Source organism: Melozone crissalis, unplaced genomic scaffold (genome assembly GCF_028551555.1).
Source record: "Melozone crissalis strain CALT ecotype California unplaced genomic scaffold, PUWL_Pcris_2 ptg000005l_1, whole genome shotgun sequence".
In the NCBI taxonomy this organism is placed as follows: Eukaryota; Metazoa; Chordata; class Aves; order Passeriformes; family Passerellidae; genus Melozone; species Melozone crissalis.
In genome coordinates, this window is record NW_026535783.1 from 30,969,973 (window position 1) to 30,992,978 (window position 23,006).

Consider the following 23,006-nt stretch of genomic DNA (forward strand, 5'->3'; position numbering starts at 1 on the left):
TTTCTGCATTTAGTAATTTTGGCAGATTGCAGATTTGAATGAAACTGAGTTTCATGGGATGTTGCCTTGAATTAAATAATGTTTAATAATAGGAATAATAGGAGCAGTTCAGCCTCTCTGTCAGAAAAAACCCAAGATAATGGAGTCAAGGATTGATATTTCAGTAAGGATTAGCAGAGATTAAATTTCTCTATGGACAATCATGGGTGGGTTTTGGAACTGTGCCACATCCTTCTGTGGCTACTATGAAAGCGCATGGGTTTGAACAATGCTAGCTCATTGGTATGCACTATTTAAGTGTTTTACATGGATGAATCAATTTAAATTTGGATCTCTTGTGTTGGTCATCTTGGTACTAGTCTAGGTGTTTTATCTAATGCAGATCAGAGTTGTTGGTATTTCCTGTTTAACTTCCTGCATGGGACTAGGTGTAGAATGCTTAGTGCTTATCCTTTGTGTGTTGTTATACTTTTCCTCTATAAAATACCATTTCAAATTCTGATGGGATAAAATCCAGGCTTGCTCTAAAAAGAAATAGATTTAATGCGGTTTCATTAGCTAAAGGTACAGCCCTTTGATTCATACTCCAAAAGAGTGGTTTGTAGTCTTACCACAAGGATTGCTGAAGTTACTCATATTACACCAAAATGTTCTAAAGGAACATCTTTATGAGCTCTGAGTCTTTAATTGCAAGGATTTTTTCCTTAGGTGATATGTTTCCATAGGTGTTGCTTTTTTCATAGCTAGTCATGTTTAGCTGTGCAAACAGTCTTTCTTGGAATGTATTGATAACTACTCAAACGTTGTTGTGAGATAAGTGATCTTAAATATCACTAAACCATCTCATTGTAAAGAGTTTTTAGTTTAAGTTTTATGGAATAAAATTTTTTTAATCCTGACTCACTTTATAGAAGCTCTTGTATTTATTCTGGAAAGGAGTTATGGCTGGGTTTCTGAGTTTTATTTTTTTAACAGTAAGTGAGTGGTTGTGTTCCATTTTATATAGCATATACTTGGTGAACAAAACCAAATCATTGTTAACATCATGCCTTAGTTAGGACAACATGATAGACACAATTTGCAGGTTAGGTGGCTGTTTTAAAAATGGAGTTTTATGCTAGTTCTCCTTTGAATTCTGCAAGTAAAGAGCTGTGTCAGGCTTGTTCAAATATAATAGTACTTTGATTTTCATTTTGGTTGTAGTTTATTTTATTGGCCTATATTAGTCATCTGTGGTTGGTTGAACATTATGCCCCAGCATACTTCCTGAAGCAAAATAAAGTAAGGCTTTTTTGAACATTTCAGGCAACAGATTGGAAGCATTTTTATTCATTTGTCAGTTGGTGCATGCACCAGCAATGGAGCTGAAGTCATGCAACCACATAAAACATATATTTAATACAGGATTGTATAGGGGGCAAAATGAAAATATGTGGAAACTGTGCTTGAACCACAGTCAGCTCTGATCATTGTGTTTTTAATGAACCAAACTGAAGACATGGCCCTTTTATTACTTCCAGCTTCTTGGATCATATGCCTACATGAAAATGAGAACTGAGAAAAATGAAAAACTAATTCTGTAGCCCTCATAAGGACAGATCAAAATTTGAAACCTGAAAACCAAGATGCTGGGAGACCACTGAAAGGACTTTTTTTAAAAAAAATAAATGTTTCTGTCCGTAGATCGTCATTTAGAGCTGTGAGTATAGAAATTTTCCATGTTCTTTTAGTAGAATTTTAATTATTTTTGAGTCAGTAATAGTGATTTTTTTAATGCAAGTGAAGAGGAATAAGGTGGCCAATTTTTATTTTTGCGCAGACATTGCTTTCTAGTTGTCTTCTCTTTAGTAGCTCTAGCTCCATGCATTAAATATTATTGTTAAATGAATTAATTTTGTAACATAAAGCTATGGGCAATGGATTTTTGCTACGTAGCATAAATTCGGAATCCTTAATTTTGTAAAATAACTTTATATTTATTAAAAAAACACTACCATTGATCTAAATCAGTATGAAATCAGATCTAAATCTTAGTGTTTAGACAGCTAGGATGGAATACTGTTATCTTGCTTTATTAAGCATATATTGCCCAGAGCTATTTGAGAGTTATCATCGTGGCCAGAACAACAGCCTCATTTGTCTTGCCTTTTAACATTCTGTAATTGAGAAAGTCTCTTCTGATCTGATTGTAAGTTTAGAAAAGAGCTGGAGAGGGACTTTTTGCAAGGTCTTGGGGTGATAGGATAAGGGAAATACCTTAAAAACTGAATAAATGTTTAGATTAGAAATTACAACAAAATTCTTTCCTCAGAAGGTGCAGAAACAGATTGCCCAGAGAAGCTGGGGATGCCCCATACCTGGCAATGTTCAAGGCCAGTCGGGGTGGGCTTTGAGCAACCTGGTCTAGTGCCAGGTGTTGCTGCCCATGACATGGGGCTTGGAATGAGAGGATCTTCAATGTCCTTCCCAACCCAAATCATTCTATGATTTTAGAAATTCATCTTATGTTACTGAACTAACAGTCAGCCTTTAAGGCTTTCTAGCCCTTCCTTGTAGTTTCTGTTTCTTCTGTAATAGAAGACAAAACTACATGAGAGAGAGGAATAATTCCAAGATCTAGTTGGTTTTAGATCTAGTTAGTTCAACCTCCTAAGATAAAGGGTAGAAGCTACTGAGTGAAGGGAGAAATGATCAGAAAGAGACCATTAACATATAACATGGTGAATTGGCATATTACATGTTGTTGTCTTTTGTGTCAAAGTCATGGTTGCCATAAAATCTGCATTGTTTTAGGCATCTAAGGATGAAAGTATTGTGTTTATTTTCTTAAGGATTACAGTGTGCCTTGTGTGCAAGTATGGATATTCTGAACATTAAATAGCTGCATCGTTGATGAAGTCTGACTTGCCCATAGCTGTCTCTTTTAATAGTATTAGTCAATCCTTTTATAGTTGCCTGTAGCAAATGAATGAAATAGTTTTTCAATTTAAGTTATTTTAAAAATCAAGGGTATTTTCAGTGTCTCATTGATCCTATGTGTCTCGAAAACAGTTTTTAAATTGACTGTCATGTATACTCAATTTCATTTCAACGGTACCTTGTAGCACTTGGATCAAAAATGCTAATTTGGCTTTAAAACAGTTGCATATGCTGTTCTTTCTAATTAAGTTACCTGTGCTGGGGGTAGTAGGCTTTCTATACATCATAAACTTCCAGAATGCTGCATACAAAAAAAAAAAAGAAACAAAGAAGAACATGCCTGTGTTTAGTCTGCACTTCCTGGTTTGTAGTTGCTAAGTATAAATCTTCAGGTATTAATAATTTTGAATTTATGATTTTAAAGTTATAATTGTGGAATAGTTTTCTTGAGTGAACATGAAACTCTTTAGGTGAAGGAAAATTGGTTCAGGAAACTCAAATTTCCAGACCATGTCTATATTCCGTAGTCTCTCTCCCCTTTCCTTTTTCCTTCTCTTTGAAAGGCTGTAGAACCTAAACACACTAATAGATGGGTATATGTAAAGCTATTCTATAGCTGTGTATCAAGAATCTTGATATCTGCAATTTAGTAAAAAATAAATATTTAGTTACCCAGTAATTTTAGCTGTGCAACATGGTAACAGGAAAAATGCATTTAGAGTGCTTCTGTCAAATATTTTTCAAATATTTGTGCATGTTACCATGTAACTGCAGTTATTTGTTTTGTAGATGTTGCAATTGAAAAGTAGGCTTAAATGGTGATTTATGTAAAATTTTTACAATATAGGCACCAGTTCTGAATGTCTCAGATTTTCAGTATTCAGCATATACATATATCATACCCAAACTGAATGCTAGTTAAGAATACATCAGTATCTTGGCAAAATGTAGATTACAAGTCAATGAGAGAACAAGATGAGAATTCAAAACTTATAGCAAAGACAGAATGAAACTAAAGAATTGGACTAGAATTTAGAGATCACAACCGCTGATAAACAACTGAGTAAAACAACATCACAGACAATTATGATTCTATATTGTATACCTACTGCCCTCAAGGACTACCAGGACCATTTTAGAATATCTTCTCACCATCCATCCATGTAATGTGAAGTCTGTACTAGTGCCAGATGCGGATCTGTCCCAGGGACTGGACCTAGGCTTGGCATTCATCCTAGATGAATTTCATGATGTTCCTTCTGATAACTCTCCATAAATACATACTTATACTTTTTTTTTTGGTGACACTAAAATGAGGTTATGTGAATTATTGATATCTCCATGAGTCCCACATTTATGTCATTCCATGGTTTTAATAAAGATACTAGGATTCTTGCTGGCTTTTGCTGTTTTCTGGGCTTTTACCTGGCTCATAGATGACATTCTTTGCCTGGTCATACCTGTTCAAGCCCCAAAATTTTAAATGTTCTGGAGGTTACTATTACATATCGTGTATGTGCCTATCATGCATAACAGTATTATATTCCTGTGACACTTTGTGATAAAGTTATCTGCAGCTAGATGCAGTTGGTTTGTTTGCCATCCATTTTTTTAGAAAAATAGGCTATACAACAGTAATGGTACATTTAGCTATAGGAGTTTGTGTTTCATATTTGTTACTTTTCTGTTCTAAGCATTTGAAAATGGAACTTAGAATTGCCTTGTGGAAGTAGTTTTCAATGAAGTGTTATTAAAGATACTTCAGTTACCTCAAACTGGAGAAGAGAAGTCTTGTATCTAGGGAGAGCAAGAACAGCACACTCAAATACAGTTGATGGGACACTCTATGTAGGGTAGTAATTGTTTATAAGGTTCCTATAGTTATTCCAAAACGAGTCATCGTAAGAAATATAGGGTTTCCCTCAACATCAATGTCTATTTATCTTCATTTAGTTTTGTGAAATTTGAGTTATGGTGCCTTAGTGATTTTGAAAATTTTTATGTGTGCTTAAACTATTCTGTGCCTTCTCATTGCAAGATTCTAAAGGGTTTGAAATGAATTCTGTGTTTTAAAATATTGAGGCCATTCCAGTGTTTTTACACAACTAATTTGATTGAAACAAACTACAGCTAAACTACACTTCAGAATAACTGCTGCCAAAATAATAGTGTACAGTGGAGTCCATTTACAATGTGCTATTGAAGCAATAAATCTGTGAAAACAGCAACATATGTTTAGTTTCAGTAAACTTCTTAAAATTTGTCTTTTTTTTCTGTTAAGGAAAACCTGTGAAAGCATACATGATGTTGTAATGAACTTGTGGGCACATTGCTTTGGTGAAACCATTTTCACAAGCATATCATGTTACTCGCCTTATGCCTTAGGAAAAGTAAGTCGCTCCAAAGACAAACAGATAAAACTAGGCAGAGCTAGAAAGTTAAGATACAAAAAGGTATTTTTATAGAAACTGAATGTCAGGTATAACCATAACCATAAATAATAAATTGGAAATTGGAAAGTGTAGGAACTGTGTTACCTGTAGTCATCTTATATTTTTGTCTGTTGTTCTGTGCTTTCCCACTTCTTGAAGACTTCATTCTTCATGTGAAGTTGTCTGGCTTTCAGTGGAAGATGTAACTTTGGTGTTACATCCTATGATTACTTTGAAGTCCAACTCTCACAAATTTAACTGGCAGAGTGAGAGAAAGAGTTCCAGTAAACTTTGCTTGGTTTTCAGCATGACTTTTGTTCATATTAATGTGGAGAGAAGGCAATGTTTTAGATGATGAAATATTTTCAAAAGAAGTGAACCCCTCTGTGGCTGGAAGGGTCAGTCCCTTTGAGATGTAGTCATGAAAAACCTAGTTTGGAAGTTTATATGATCCAGAGGTAAAGTCAGTAACAATCCCTGGGGGCTTGGCTCTCCTTTAGTGGCACATTCAGAGCTGGGAGGCACAGAAGAATTAAACAGACCAAGGCTGTAGCCTGACCAAAGGTAAGTTGCTTTTGTTTGTGACTTACCAGTTTTATACATTTATAGATTTACTTTGTAGCCTAGTGAATTAGCTGACAGTGACAGGAGGAAAAAAAGGTATGTGTATTGTTATGAGCCATCAAGCGTATGAACTTGATGGAGGACATTAAGTGAAGATGTAAAAACTTTATTCTCCTTTCACAAATTTGCAGTGTAGTGATAGCTGAAATGTGGTTGCAGTTGAGTTGCAGTTCTGTTTGCTAATGTTTAGAGAGAGGAATTAATTTGTGGTTACAAGGATAATTACATAATCAGAATATTCCTACTTGGAAAGGACCCACAAGGATCAAGTTCAACTTTTAAGTGGGTGGCCCATATAGGGATTGAATCCACAAACCTTGGTGCTATTAGCACCTGACTCTAACCAGCTGAGCTAATGTTATAGGTAAAAGTTAAGTTAAAATAGGATATAGTTCAATTATATTGTATTAATTATGTTATATTATTTGTATTATTTTAAGGGGGGGGGCTTATTAGAATGTGCTAGAAGGGTCCAGGGTTTGGTGAAACAGGGGCAAGGCAAGGTCGAAGAGAGATTGGATGAAAGATCTGACCAATCATTCGAAGCCCTGCAGAAACAATTGGTCCAGAATGAACGGGGTAAAGACCAATGAGAAGCCTGGAAATGGACCAATCATCATGAGGATCCAAAATGCACCAATCCTGGACTCGAGGGGGACTATAAATGTGGGGACTTCGGTTGGGTCAGGGTTCTTCTTCTTTTGGGGTACTTTTTGTTTGGGAGAACCCAGTGCACTTGGGGTGAGCGCACTGTTTCGTTTTTGGCTTGCTGTGTGGGTGCCTGGGCTTATCCTGGGCACTCCGTTCCTTGCAGCTATTTTAATAAATGAGAACCTCTTTCTCTGGAGGAAGTTTGGCCTCGTTCAAATTCATAACATTAATCTCAGAGTTATAGTAAGCCTCTTTCATCAAGCAATAGTCAAAGGCTGATGTATGTGTCATCTCACAGTAGGAACTGCAATACTCTATGATTCCCTTTCATAAAAACTGTGAAGTGAGTATCAAGGGACCTTGGAAAGCCAGCCTGGAGAGGTGGCCCAGAAGGAAAGCAATGTTGACCCTGGATCAGATGGATCTAAAATAATGGCCATGAATCAATAAAGTTGTAACATTGGAATGATTTCCAAATGTTAAAAGATAAAAATGTGAAACATTTCAAATAAGGATAGTGAAATAACAGGGCAGCAGTTCTATTGAAACTATTTCATTTAACAGTAGCAGCAAGGAAATGTGAAAAGAATTGTAGTCTGGCAAAGGATTTGTGTTATAAGAATATCTAGATAAGATAATCTCTATTTTACAAAATCTCAAATGCATAGGAGACTGGAATTGATGTGTGGATCTAAGACATTAAAATGCAGAGGTAATTTGCATTGTGTCTTATTCATTATTTTCCTAGTACTACAGGACCTAAGCAGTGAAAATTTAAGTTGTATAATGAAAATAATGAAATAATGCATGATGAATATGATGCAAAAAGAAAATATAGTTTGACTTAGTGTGTTGAATTTAGCTGAGTTTGTTTCAACAGTCAAGTGAAATCTATAAGCAAAGCTGCAACTCATGAATGATGTATAAATATATTTTAATATGTTTGATTTTCTGGCTAGAATAAGAAGATTAAATGGCTTTTTATGACTTTGAGGGAAAGCTGAAATTCCATTGTGCCAGGTAAGTTGCTAGAGGAATTAGCCAATTGTTCTCTGAGCTGGTGTTTCCCTCAAGACAGTGTCCTTTATTCTGAATAATGTGCATGAGCTGCGTTAATACTGGGTGTTACGATCAGTATTGGAGAGCTCTGGAAGACTGATAGCAAGTGGTCTTTTCTGCTAGATTTTTATTCTTTTCATAGGTCTTTCAGTCTTTTCATGTGTTGGGCTGTGCCTGTGCCTTCCTTTGTCACAGGTGTTTCTTAAGTTTATGTGTATTTTAAGCCACAGATTAGTCAACCAGAAAGTGGGCAAGAGCTTCCTGGACAAGGGAAGAGAAAGGGGGATGGAGCACATAATGTCAGCATTTTATGATTGGTTTGCTAGTTCTACTAAATTCTTCTGATGGTCAAAAGGCAAGTATGCAGTAGTTCAGACTGCACTGACTTTTCTGAAAATAGTGGTCACAAGCTGAACCAGGGAACTTTGTGACAGTGTAAGTTCCAGAAGTCTACAGTCTCCAGGAGGCTGAGAGTTGTAACAAGAAGAACAGAGAGAAGCTGGCATGTAGAAGTAGTGGTCACTTGAACCTGATGACCAGCTTGTTGAATTGCGCAGATAGCTCTGGCATTTGGAGGGACCCCTGTCTGATTCATGAGTTTCACTGCTGATAGCAGCGACCGAATATCTGACTTTAAAATACCACCGTAAATTTAGGAAGTACATTTGTGCTTTTACTAAAAAAGACACTTAAAAAATTAGAGCATTTAGAATTGATAAATTTTATGTATTTTGTTTGCAGTTACATTTTGTGTGTATCATAGAATCAATTAAGTTGGAAAAGACTTTTGAGATCATCAAGTCCAGTCTATGGCTTAGTGTTGTGAATACCTGTTTAATTGTTAGTAGCATAGGGAGTGCTGCAGAGTAACAACATAAATGTTTTCCTGCATCTTTGTGCAACATCAGGTTGTTTTGAAAAAAGTAGCCATTGTCTTAAACGTGAGAGCAGCATCCTCTCATATAGAGAATGATTTTCTTAAGAATTCAGAGCAGTGTGTATCTTAAACCAGACTGTATAGGAATATAGAGGATTTGGAAGGATTTAAAAGCCATGCAAAAATGGTTTCCACAGACCTCAAATCTGGGGGCTAGTACCTGAATACATGCATTGAATGCAGTGATCTCTGCATAACAGTCTAAATGTTTTTTTTCCTCTATTGAGGCTATGAGGTATAGCATTGTGCATGTTTGTGGATTTCAGTAAGGCACAACCCTAGGATTAAAAACAATCCCAGAAAGGATTGGATTGATCACTATGTCAGCAGCTGAAAGCCAGTCAACTGTGATAATACTGACTCTTCCCTCTGTGATGTCTCCTAACTCTGTGCAGCAGATTGGAGTGAACAGACAGGTAGAGAAAACCTACAGGAAAAGGGCAGTGCAAATGATGTGCACAGCTGTGAAACACCGTGAATTGAAGACAGAAGGCAGTTATGAACTGAAGGCACTTATATTTCCTCAGCCTTCAGCAATGAAGGTTCTTATAGATGGAAAGTCATTAGTAAGAGCTGGAGACTTTTTGTTGTGTTTCAGCTCAGGTCAGGTTCTGATAGAATTCTTAGAATCAAGTCACCAGATTAAACCTGGATTGTTAAAATCATGGAGAAAAACCTTCAGAGTGGGATACTGAAATGTAAAAAAAAAGATTTTGCCTGTTTACTCAGAAATTAATGCTCAGTTTTGGGACATTTGACAAATAGCACAAAGCCTGTTATGAAATTATGTTTCAAAACAAGTAAATAATGACCTTATAAAGACAATTTGGTTTTTCGTATGGTGCAGTGAGGGGAACCTTTCATTTTTATACTGCAAATGTGACATTAATACTGTGGTTCTGATGTATGCAACATGTGTACTAAATAACATAAACATTTTATGCATCTGAATAGGATGCATTTTTCTGCATCTGATAGGAGTGCATTGTTCCCCTTGGTATTTGCCTTGGGAAGTATGCTGGGAGCAGGAAGGAGTAGTGTCTCATACAGCCCATCCTTACTCGCTGTGTGCATTTGCTTCACAAGACAGTGGAGAGGTCGCTGCAGCAGGGAGAAATTGTAACCCACTGTTCCCCACCTGACCTGTGCCACTCAAGATGCTGGGGAAAGGTGTTGTTTTCATTTGTCTTGGTTTCCCACTATCCAAATTCGGCAAAAAGTTAGTTTTCTGCAAGTGAAGTTTTACTTGCCCATCAGCTGAAGTTTGCCCTAAACTTAAGGAATCTCTTTATTTCATAAATAAATAAAATATGGAGCAAGTACCGAGTTTATCAATAGTTACAAAATTTGAAGATTTTTTTTTGCCAAATTAGATTGCGCTGGGCTTGAAATCTACTGAAATATGTGTGCTACAGGGGGAAAGAGTGGCATGCTATGTTACCTTTACATGAGATATATCCTGCATCCTGGGGGGCTTTTCAATTGCATCTGTGAGCAGTAGTATTTTTTCAAACGAAACTGGTGGAAGATGTATCAGTTTGTCCGAGCTCACAGTTCTATCCCAGATGGATATTAGTGTTTTGCTTTTCCATCTTTTTAATCCTTGTTCTGATGCACATTCTCATAACATGGAAGTTTTGCCATTTCAACTGTCTAAAGGCTGTAATTTGCCTTGGCATTCAATATCTGAAAATGTGTTGAAACTGAAATGCTTGAATGCATGCTTTGACTTCTCTGCTTTCTGTGTTTACTTCATAAAAAGATCTTCTTAACTCCATTTTTAATGATTATGAAAATATAAGAGCATGGTTGACAAAGCTACAGTTTCACCTACCACTTTCTCCTGTGAAATTATGCGAAAGTTAGAGAAATAATGTTTTGTGGTTTGGTTTGGTTTTTTCCCCAAAAGCAGTCAAAATGGCATCAAAGATTATTTGGTTATCCATATTTGTCTGAGAATCATCCATTTGCATATCTATAACTTTACTATATCTATAGTAAAGTTATACATATCTATAACTGTTCGGTTCTTTAAGTTCTGACTCAGGAAACAGGCAATATATTTTGGTTTTCTCCACCAATGAATTGAACTTCACTATCACTATCCTTCTACAAGGAGCTGGAAGAGAACATTAAATGTCAGTCCTAGCACAGCTTTTCAGAATGTCTGATGAATGGTGACAACCGGAAGAGCATCATCTTAAAGCCCTGGTTTCATTTTGCAACAAAGAGAATGGAGATGGAAGAAATGTGACAAATGTTCTATGATTGACTCTGTTCAGGAGGGAATAAGGCTTTGTTTTTGGTTGGTGTACAGGGGATACTTGCAGCACCACTAGTGAGCTGCTATTCTTGTTCTATATTTAATCAACATCTTTCATATACAAAATAATTCTTTAAAAAAGTAAAATGATCTGTGCCTGAGTGAAATTCAGCATTTGACATAAAAATCGAATGAAAAGTGTTTTATGCCTTTTACTAGTATTTGAGAACTATGCTTTTAAGTAAATTTATTTCACGTAATTTGAAGTTTATATAGGACAAGTTAATTGTTATGTAAAAGTAGCCTTTTTAAAGATAACTTTTCAAGAAGTGTTATCTTGTAGGTGTACAGAAAGTACTTAGCAATACGTAGCTGGCTAATTTTCTAGTATGTGACATTTAAAGCTCCTGCTGAACTGAACCTAAAAGGTAAGTGTAAAATGAGAAGGAACAGCCAAATCCCCAGATACATTTGTGTTTGTGTGCAGTGTTAGTGATGACCTTTTGACATCTGTTCAGCATTCCTTAGCTATTGTAACTTAATGAAAAATTAAGTGTGTGTATTCACATTAATTTCATGTGATTGTGCAGAAAGATTGTTGGATTTTTTCTTTTCGAGATGTTGTGTTTGAATGAAATTGTGTTTTGTACCACTCAAAAATTTTGATTTTGTTTTTTTCCTTGGGTCAGAATATTTTGGGGTGGTTTATTTGTATGTCAGACAGGATATCCAATGTGATAATGGCACTCACATGATTCCAAAAGAAACAAAATTGTTTTCTATTTTTCCCCATTGACGCTACATAAAAATATACAGAAGAACTATCTGCTTCTCTTAGCCAGATATATCACATAGTTTTGTTTCTGTAGCAAAACAGTACAATATGTTTTTTAAGCTTAGAGAGTGAGGAAATTAACTGTCAGTCTTGGTAATGTGGGGGAGAAACCCCACAAACGTTGGTGTCTCCAGCTTTACTCTTGATAGGAAACTTTTGTGTATTGGAAGCTTAACAGTTTGTGCTGAGTTTTTATTTGTGTGGTATTTATATAAGTATGTTTTATAGTATTTTTTTTCAGCATTGGCTATGCCCTTGTAATATTAGATGTGCATTTGGTGTGTTAACTTTTCCTGTGTGTTAGTGTGTATAAATACATTGAGACAGGGGAAGAATTACCAACTAAATGGCTTTATTCAAATATTTTTCTGGTGTTACTGCTGGAAACCAAAAAGGGATTTCTGCCTTTTAAAAATAGTTTTGGGTTCTTTTAGTTCAAAAAAGAGTAAAAAGAGTGCCACAATATTTCTTTTCCATCCTCACATTTGTTCAGCATGTATTCATATGCCTTACATAGTTCCTGTTATTTCATTAAATATAGTAATCTAAAAATGTGACAATAATAAATAATAAAGTCAGTGTATAGACTTTTTTGTACATACTGTACATATATAAATGACCTCCTGGGTCTCCCAAAGTAAACTTTTAGCATTCTGTATCTTTTACTGTGCATATGCTACTGGCATGTAGCCACCCACCCACCCAGATTTAGCTGAAATAAATGAAATTTATTCTAGTTCATTTAAGTAGAAAACTTGTAAAATACAAAGGTACTCACTTTGCTCATAGGGTTACTAAAACAAAGTGTTTCCTTAAATGGAATGTTGTGGGTTTTTTTTCTCCTGCAGGACTGTGCACAACTTAAGCTCTTACCTTACATGTTCCTTTTGTTTTCCTTTACAGATGGGGTTTATACAGATTAATGAGGACTTCATATTTATTGAGCCACTCAATCGCACTTTGGCTGTGACAGGACATGCACACAGGGTGTACAGACGAAAAAGGTCCGTAGAGGAGAAAATTTCTGAAAAGCCTCCTTCTCAGAATCATTACTGTGGTGTTGTTACAGGTAATATAAAAATCACACTGCAAAGCGGTAATGTAGCAAATATATTTTCAAGAAAAGTAGATAGTAGTTACATCAGAACCTTGACAGAAGCAGAACTGATTATTCTTGTAGCAGTACCCTACAGTGGACTCTGAGGTGGCATGTCACTTGTTGGGAGAAGGAGTTGTCCATTAGGAATAGACTCTGCTTCTTAATGTGCATTTCTATTTGAAAGTAGAAATCTTTAGGGCATGTCTTAGTTTCAACTTAATATTTAAATCTATTTCTTGTCTGTCTCTGTCATCAGAGCTGCTTAATCACTCACCATGTGCAATGCTTGCACGTTATTTTCTGTTTTCTGTGATTTTTATGCGTGTTCTTGTTCTGTGAATGACACTTAGATGTGTATGAAACAATGCTAATGCATCTTCCTCAATGGCAGGTAGAGCAAGTTGTTGAAGCAGAAGGGTTTCAACAGAAGTTTGGCACATAGTGATGACTTCATAGTTTTCACTGGGGAAGAGAAAAATGGCTTTTGTGAAAGACGGTGTTTTGTTTTTTCTGCTTCATCATCAGCTGACATTCTTCAAAGGATGGAGGACATCTCTGTCCTTTGACCTCAGCATGAGCTGAGGGTATTTCTAGTGATGTTGTGAGAAGTTATTTTTCTCCTTGGAAATAAACCAGAATGAGTGCACATTTTTAGGCTTATTTTTCATGTGTGAGTGAAATCCGGGCAAAATGCAAAGAAAATGGCAGAAGTGCACTGAAATGGTTAGGAGACTGGATTATACGATATTTGGGATGAAGCAGAAGGAATTAAGTTATTTCAGGCAGGTAAGGAAAGGTAAAGGAAGGATGTAGCTGCAGTTGTCTGGTGCCTAAGGGTCTGCAGAGAAAAGGTGAAGCCAGACATTCCTTAGTGGTATGCTGTGACAGACAACAGTTGTAACTTGTGTTTAAGGAAATTTCAATTTCCATAAGGAAAATAAAATCTCTACAAGAATGCTTAGCACGGGAACAGGTTGTCTAGAGAGTCTGTCAAATCCACATCCTCAAGTATTTATAAAGCATGTGTAGAAATGGCTCTAAAAGGGCTGATCATACCCTGACACTTGGCCTGACTTGAGCAGCAGGTTGGACTAGCTGCCCTCTGGAGATAATTTTCAGCCTAAACTTTTCCATAGCTGTCTGATCCTTTCTGAACATTTGTACTGCTCTGTCTATTTTATATAGTTAGAGAATAAATGCGACAGGTTTTGTGGTGTTTTTTTCCCCCTCTACTTTGGAAGTATTGTTTTTATAGTTAGGCATCCATCCAGAGTTTGAAATCAAAGATAAATTTGCAAAGCAAGGCTCTTTTGGCAGTGGGATGAAATAAATTACATACAACTTCCTCCAGTTTGGCTTTATGTTCTAAGCTTTGTATTACATTGACACTGCTTATCTGAAAGTTAAACTTTCTATATTATCACAAATTTTTCACATTAAGTAAAGCTATTTATTCCTCCCTATTAGAGAAAAGTGAGTTAGAATATGCATGCCTGCATGTGTATGGGAATGAGAAAGAAAAAATGAAAAGTATGCATGGTGTATGCACTGCAAAAAGGGGGGAGGAGTATCTGACAAAGTAGCAAACTGTGATGGGTATGAAAATGAGTAAGGATGCAAACTTTGTCCATAAGGACATGATTCTTCTGTGATGTTCATTATCAAATATCCTTTCACTTTCTGTTACACTCTAAAATGGGATTAATCTTTTGTAATAATCTTACACTCCAAGCTCTGATTTCTTATAAATCTGTCAACAGATAATGAAATATCTGCTTGAAGGAGGTTTCATTATATCTACCATCAGGTTTAAAATTTCAAAATAGTGCAAGCTGTGCATAACTGAGTAGCATCTTCTGACACAATGTTATTATGTTAGGGAGTATAAATAGCTGCACTTTCTAATGGATGTTGTTCTAGAAGACCAGTCCCTCACTCTCCTGCTACAGATTATTTTACTAAGAGGGACTGCAGTAAGTTATATGCTTAAAAGCTCTATCTATGCTAAGAGCAATTTGTTAGTGTGACGTGAATTTAGTTAATATCACGAAAATACTCATGCTACAGACACATGCTACATACATGCATGTTTGCACACATGGTACAGCTTAAAGTGAATAAAAGCATCAAAAATAAGCCTTTACATAAGTATTTCAGAATCCTAAGTAAAAAAATAAGCTAAGTAGATAAATTAAATAAAAATAAAGCAGATGATTATGTGGGGCTCTGAGATAGTCTCTGCTACCTTTATGGTAGAGATGTAACTTTGTGACATATTGCAGCTGCAACCTTGGTAACACACTAACTTTTCAGCAATATGGTCCTGTCTTACAACCACGTCTCTTGCTTCTGCAGTGTTTGTGTGTCAGGATAGAAACAGGTATTTCTCCTGCTGGTTTTGATCCAAATTGATCTCAAAAGCTGGCTACCTATCAAGCAAATATGTATTGCCAGTGATGAATTGTAATTATCAGAAGGAATGAATGTCTGTGCTGGAGGTGTTGAAGGATCACTATTGGGAATAATAGCTTTTCATGGAGAGCTAGCAGATGCAATCAAAGAAGGTATTGTTTGTTGTCCGTTACCATTGAGGGCTGGATTGAAAGTTGCTACGCAGCCAAACTTGTTTGGAGAGAACAAAGAACTTGTTTTTGTGAATGGAGTAATTTTCTTATTAATTAGGCGAGGGAGAGAATCAAACTGACAGAAGCAGTTGCTTTTTTGATTGTTGACAGTGTGCACATATATCCTTTTGTTGAACATGCGTATGATTTATTTACGTATGTGAGCCAGTTGCACATACACAGACCTTACACTCCACACCTTTAAAAGAACCAGTACAGAACTATGTTACAGAAAAAATGTGAGAGAGGCGGTTGTAATTAGAGCAAAGGGCCATGTTGGGAAGCTAAGGTTTTTTTCTTCTATCTGCTCTGAAGCACTTGTTCCAAACTGAAGTTGTTTATATAGTAAACTGAACTCCTGGTGAAGGCATGGGGCATATTGGGAAAAAAGAAATCTCTTACCCAGGATATGGTTAATGCGAATTTGAATCCCTTCTGAATTTGGAAGACTCGTCTTCTACTTCTTAGTTCTGGCAGTATACAATATCCTGTCCTGAGACACCAGTGTGCTTTTCCTCTTAGAATGGTGGAATATCGCTGGAAAAGCCTGCTACGTTTCACTGAATCAAAAGCAGAAGTCTTACTTTATGGCATGTAGACTGGGCGATCAGCTGGGAAAGCTGTGTTGATTCCTGCTCTACAGCCTGTTTATATGTGATAAAATATGCAATAAAATGTGCAAACAATCTTAATCATGGATCTAAGAGATTGCAAAAGATGGCGACTGGTGCTACTTGAGATAATAATTTCTATCCCTTGGGTAGAAAAAGTTGTTGCTCTGTAGGGAAGTATTTAAATCCCTATTCAAATTATAGTGGCAGTATAGCTCATGGCTTCTTAAGCTCCTCAATATTCCCTGTGTAGGCAGAACACTGCAATTTCCGTAGGACTAGGTTACCCCCTGGGGAGTGATGGTGATTCCTCTCTAGTCTGGGCTGCATGTGCATATACTCAGGAAATGCTTTTGTGCCTGAGGACTTGAAGGTGTCCAGAAGTCTTGTAGTCACAGCCTCTTCTTAATGTTGGCTTAGATACTTTGTGTAACCTCTGATTATAGTAGATGGCTCTAAATTTTTTTAATGTAGGATAATTGTTTTGTTAACATTTCTGCTTGTTTTCTCTTAATTGCCTATTTTATGTCAAATTAGTTTGCTGCAGTATTTTTACCCTTCTTGCTGAAGTAATGCAGTATTCCTATCTTTCAGTCAACTGAGTTTTAAGTAGTCTACAGATATGGAATCACCTTGTTCTACCTAGTTGCACAAACAGAAGTCTTATTGCACAGAACTCTCCTGTAGAATTTATCTTTTATTTTGGCAGTGTAATTAAATTTTTAAGATGAATTTATGCATCTTTAGTCTGTCTTTTATCTTGTTAGTACATGAATTATTATGTATCTGGGTTTTTTGCAGCAGTTATCTCTGACAGACTTTGCCTTCAATAATGACCAGTTCTTTGTAATTTTTACTGATTTATGAATATGTAAAGAAACATGAGTTTTTGCCTAAAGCCTGTTTCCCTTATTATCTGGCAGCAGTTGTGGCAGTTATTTGAATACCAGTAGTAGCAAAATTACTAATTCCATTTATTTAAAGTTCTTAGAAAAGAGCTACAAGTTTCAGATAAATGAGATCTCGTGATGGGGATTTCTGCCAGCAATTTGGAAAAGGTTGGCTGGCCAAGAACAGATTGCCCATTGGTTTGTTAATGGGAGAGATATCTAAGGCAGACAAATGATGGGCAGACAGCTTGTCTAGAGAGCTGTGTAGTCTTCTCATTCACTGCAATCCCAAAAGACAGAGGTTTCAACAGCTTATGGGACCACAGTGTTCTTAGTGTTTAGCACAATGACATATTTTATTGTGGACTGTCAGTTCTGAACAGAAATGCACTACTAGTTATAACTTCTGGAGAAATGTGTTAAGAGAATTCTCTGTACATGCTAAGATTAAATTTAAAGTTTTCAATCACTAGCTGCTGTCTTTTACAAAGAAATGAACAGAGAATAAACTGTTGCTGGAAACTGCACTGTGCCTAGGAAGAAGGCAGATTGACCAGGTGGGTCATAAGAGATATTTTTTAACCCACATGAGTTTACTGTTTAAACTTAGGCCTATAGCTTACACTTACAGCATTAGATGTTCTTATGTTAAGCCATAGTTGTATAGCTTATAGGAGGTGGTTTTTTTGGCACAAATACTAACACTGAGGTTTCATTAGAAATTATTCTCAAAAAAGTGAGGAAAACAACACAATATTTTATAAACTAGGCTGCAGATCCACAGTTAGCAAACGTGAGTTAGGCTAGATTATAGCAGAAGTTATAATGCTAAGCAAGTGTCTGAAGGATCAAAATAAGACACTTTAATTTAAGATAGCTTGAATTTATAGCTGTTTCTACTTCTAGGTCGTTGAACACCAAACATTTATTTCTGGAGGATACATACTTATTTCTTTTAGTAAATGTGTTAGTAGGTCTTACACTGCCACCAGTTCTAGAAGGATCAGTAAGACCTTCTCAGATGTACTGGGATGGACTGAATCATTCAAATGTGTAATCTTTTATGAATGATTCAGAAAAGGATAGAAACCTTTTTTAAGTGTGCGTAATTTAGATGTGTTACATTGAAAAATACGTATCTGCATTATATTTATATAAAATCTATATTACACATATATTTAAATCACAGACCCCTCTTCCACTGGTATTTTATATTTTAAATTTAATTTGTTAGTTAATTGACTTTAGGAGTTCATTTTTAGCATTGTCCTGAAGAGTGACTTATGTTTTGGAGAGTGGTCATGTATTATAAAATATACTGCAGGAACTTTCCAATTAGAGATGCGATTGGTTGAATTACAAAACATTGTCTCAAAATTTTTGAATATTTGATTGTTTCCAGAACATAATTGTCATCTTAAACATTACTTTTTTTCATCACAGAGAGCCTGATATTCCATTTTAGATGCTTCAAGAAACTTCACTTGGTTTCAATGAGATCAGTCCCAGAAGTTTTACATCCTCTCAAGAGGATCTAACAATATTTGGCTATTACAATAAGTTTAATTTTTCATTTTGTTTTAAATTAGATTATTTAAAATGGCATTGCTAACTGTTGTATGTAAATCTGACCACCTTCTGGGTCCTGTATTGTGAAGTGCTACGATACTATTATGTATCCTACTACATACTACTATGTATCGTAGTAGTAAGGGCAGTTTTGTTGGGTTTTTGGAGGGGAAACTGAAAATTAACACCATTAATAACTTCAACCTTACAATAAGCATGACATGTTTTTAGATTTTAGCTTTCAGTAGATTTGGAGGCCTGTTTCCAGGGGGTTTGGTTTTATTTGCTTCAGCTGCTTATAATGATGGGAACACAGATTTTGAAGTCATGTCAGTAAAAATTCACTTTTTTATTTGTAACAAACCGATGTCATTCTCTGTCATTCATCTGAAATATTATTTCCTCTTTGCAAATCACAGAATTGTTGCATGTATTTACTGAATACAGGACTTTGTGGCGCAACTGTATTTGTTGTCTTGCATGCTAAGATATCAAGACATCAAGATATTTTCTCTGTGATTTATGAAGATGGTCAGACAAAAATTATGCAATGTCAGTGACACTGTTTTTCCTTCAGACCCAACATGAGTTGAGTTTTCTCCCACAAACCAAAGTAAGAGACACATATTCTTTTTATAAATACATTAGTTGAAAGGCTGCAAATAATCTTTCTGACTTTATTTGAAAATATGGATAAAATTTCTGTTTTCTTGGTATGAGGTAATATTTATACATAGTGGAGACCTTCAGTATGAGCATTAGCATTGGCAGTAGCAAATAAGCACAACATATTAAAGTCCATAGCTATTAGTTTCCACATGATGAGAGTTATAATATAACCAAGGGTAACAAATCCTGAAAAGTACTGCAGGGGTAGTTTGAAGGATGAGTTTCTCAAGCACTGTTTTGGTTTACAGATAAAAGGAAATCCAAGACTCAAAAAGTGTCTGAAAGTGGAAGAGGAAAGCGATACTCTTACAAGTTGCCTCAAGAGTACAACATAGAAACTGTTGTGGTGGCAGATCCAGCTATGGTTTCGTATCATGGAACAGATGCTGCCAGAAGATTTATTCTAACCATCTTAAACATGGTAGGAAATTTAAAACTATTTTTGATGTTTTGCCAACCAGAAATGCACTGCAGGCTGATTTCATTGCTCCTTCTAGTGATTCTGACTGAACACCTGTAAGGCACAGTCAAAACAGGACCATCAGCAGGCTGTACAGACTTCGTCCATATGTTCTGCAGCAGAAAATTGTAGTGCTGCAGGCTTGTCTGTACTGTCTGGTCATACATCTTGGGGAAGCCTGGGAGTGAGAGAACAAGATGACTTTTTGGTTAGAAGCCCATGCTGTTGGAAAGGTTGGGATATTGGGTAGTTTCTGGTGACCTGTGCTTAATATGAAGACATGACATTGTTATGGGAAAGCATTGTGTGGTCAGTGGTGGTGAGAAAAAAAAGAAAGATTAATGAATTTGGACAATTACATTCCCTTCCAGTTCTATCTGGAGCTGTAGTGTATAAAGCATTTGGTGCATAAAGCAGTGAAAAATAGCATATGTAATATACAAGGAAAGATTGTTCTAAGGAAGGAGCATAAGCCGAAAAAATAAGCTGAAAAATTAATATGAGCTTTAACTATTCTGAATGATAGGAAGAATTAGAGAGTTAGATGTTGGCTGAGACCACTTGGTCCAAGATCTTGGATTTAAATGAATAGAAATTTTCATGTGAATAGTATTAAATATGTATGTAAATATTTGGAGAAAAAGGCCACAGTTTATAAAGTGATTGTGGCCATTGAGAGGAAAAGGTCTTTTTTTATGTTCCCAGAATGAATATTGCCTAAGCTCTGTTTTCACTTCACAAGACCAACACAGTACATTATCTTAATGTTCTGTTCAGATTACAGAAAATAAAAGCAGTCACAGTAGAATATGAGAGTTTTTGAGGTTCTTTGGGGTTGTGTTATTTTTAGTGTACGTGCAATACAAATTCATATTCTTATTTTTTGGATTTTTTTTTTCTCTTTTAGGTTTTTAATCTTTTCCAACACAAGAGTCTAGGATTACAAGTAAATCTTCGGGTGACTAAACTTGTCCTTCTTCATGAGACTCCAGTAGGTATTTATGACATTTGTCTTAGCATGTAGAGGATAATGCTACTTAGCTTGTGGCTCTGCAAAAGCTTGCAATATTTATGAACTTTAATGGCTAAAAAATTTCCTTCTTAGCTTTCGTATATTATGTAGTGATTTCCACTGACAAGCAGCCCCAGTGAGGATTAATCTTCTAATTTATGCACTGCATGTTTTGAGATTTATCTGTTCCTTCAATTAAAAGTCAGTCAGAGTTTCCATGTGGAAATCAGGCAGATCTTAGCAAAATCTGCTTCTGCTCTGCTTTTTGTGCAGTCATATATCTCAATAGAAAAATAATTTCCTTTAAATCCATTGGGTTGCAGAAGGAGGACTGATGTTCTTTGTTGTCTAATCCCTAGAAAAACAAGAGCTGATGTAGCACTTAGCTTATAAGGAAGTGGAATTCCCTTACCAATAGTTCTAATCTAAAATACTATAATTTTCCAGTGAATAAATAATTTATTTCTGCAGTTCCTCTCAGCAGTTGGAGTAATCTCATTTTATGTTCACATTCTGCATCTTAACACCAGTATAACACCATTATACTTTCCTCACCATGGATGAGAAGTCAGGAAATAAATAAGACTAGAGTTTGAGTGAACTCTAGTACACATGTACACTCTTAATGCACTATCTTCATTTGTATCTTTAACATGTAAGGAAGGTGGTGTTGGCACCTGAAGTTTGAGTTGTTTTGCCATGGACATATTATGCCATAAAAAGCAGAATATTTTTGCTAGCTCAGTCAAAAAAGGTTCCACATTCTACATATAGGATCCTAATTTTAATAACATTAATTGTTTTTCATTTCCAGGCAGATATGTATATTGGACATCATGGTGAAAAAATGCTGGAAAGCTTTTGTAAATGGCAACATGAGGAATTTGGCAAGAAGAATGATATACACTTAGAAATGTCAACAAGCTGGGGAGAAGACATGACTTCAGTTGATGCAGCTATATTGATAACAAGGTAAAGTAGTGAAAGATGAGCATTAAAAATAGACAGAAGGCTAGTGTGAACATAGATCAAAGTAGATGGCCAATATAGTAAGAATTTAGTTTGCAGTGAGGAAGGGAGCATTTTGAGGCATCTGGATCTCAAAGTTGGTGATAAAGTGTTGCTAAAGATGGTGCGGAAAGCAGTATTTCCCAGATGGTAAATATTTGAAGTGATGAACAGGTTACTCTTGTTTCTTCTTTGGCTATATAGCTAAGACCTTATCTGTATAGCAAAGGTTGGAATCCTTCATCCATGCACCTTCATTTAAAAGAGGCAGCGCCCCAAACCTGTAGATGCTTTCAGACAAAACACAAAAGCATATTTAAACCATTCAGAGCTAGACCAGCATTAGGCACATTACTGAGTTATGCTTCCCTCCTAACTGATCTAGAACTGGTGTGATTCACTCTGTGCTGAAGGTACATCATGTACATCTTCAGGATGTGTCCTGCAGCACTAGGGTATGATTCCAGATCTGCAGTTCCTTGTAGTTCTGAAGTGGCAGGCATTTCACACATTGAGAAGGAAATAGGCCTCCAGTTCACCTCTTTCCTTCCAAGCAGGGACTTTCATAGTTTTGTCTGATCCAGAGACATGATCCAGAGGCTGGATTCAACCAGCCTAGGGTTGGACTTAGTGCGATTATTGAGGTGGGGCTTGGACTGGGTAACCTTCAGAGCTCCCTTCCAAAGAAAATTCCTGTGATTGGCTATAGTGGAATACTGCTGTGCAGTCCCATGCTGGTCAGTGATATGGTATTCTAAAACCATCTGTAATCTTTACACCTGCGTGCCATCTTTTGCTATTTATTCACAGCACTCTCACTGAGAACCTATAGAAAATAAAAATAATGCATTCTTCTTAAAATTAGTTTTATTCTGATTACTCCAATGTCTATAGTGTATTTCAATCTTTTGAAGCAGAAAAATGTTTCCCTAAATTTTCCTGCTTTGGAGAGCCAGTCACTTAGGCGAAGCAGGAAATTTAGAAGTCCAAACTGTCTGTGGTAAGAGCTTTGTTGCTACTTTTGCTGTTCAATCCCTTTTCTTTTCTGAGAAAAGCCCACACTTCTTACTCTGTGTCATCCTCCTCTATTTGATGTGTGTATCAGTTTTATGGATTATTGGGGCTTTGTGGGGGCAGATTGTTCTTTGTTACACATTTATACATGAGGTAAGCTGTAGTTCTCACAAGCTCCTTTCAAGTCTAGTGGAAGATGCAAGAAATAATGTTCTCTGCAGCAACTTTGCTTAAGCTCATCAGGAAACATACTTGGAGTAACAGACTAGAAGTCAATTTTGTAGATTAAGACCCCAAACTGATTTTAATAGTAGTGAGTGCATTGTGGGG

At 36.1% G+C, this 23,006-nt stretch overlaps 1 protein-coding gene across 1 annotated transcript in view; it reads left to right on the forward strand.

The window, feature by feature from the left end:
- ADAMTS19 (ADAM metallopeptidase with thrombospondin type 1 motif 19) overlaps positions 1 to 23,006 on the forward strand; it is a 131,213-nt gene that overhangs the window by 12,506 nt on the left and 95,701 nt on the right. The window contains exons 3-6 of the mRNA XM_054285548.1: positions 12,624 to 12,789; positions 19,431 to 19,603; positions 20,550 to 20,633; positions 21,469 to 21,626. Coding sequence (XP_054141523.1) covers positions 12,624 to 12,789; positions 19,431 to 19,603; positions 20,550 to 20,633; positions 21,469 to 21,626 — 581 coding nt within the window. The remainder of the gene's footprint in view (positions 1 to 12,623; positions 12,790 to 19,430; positions 19,604 to 20,549; positions 20,634 to 21,468; positions 21,627 to 23,006) is intronic.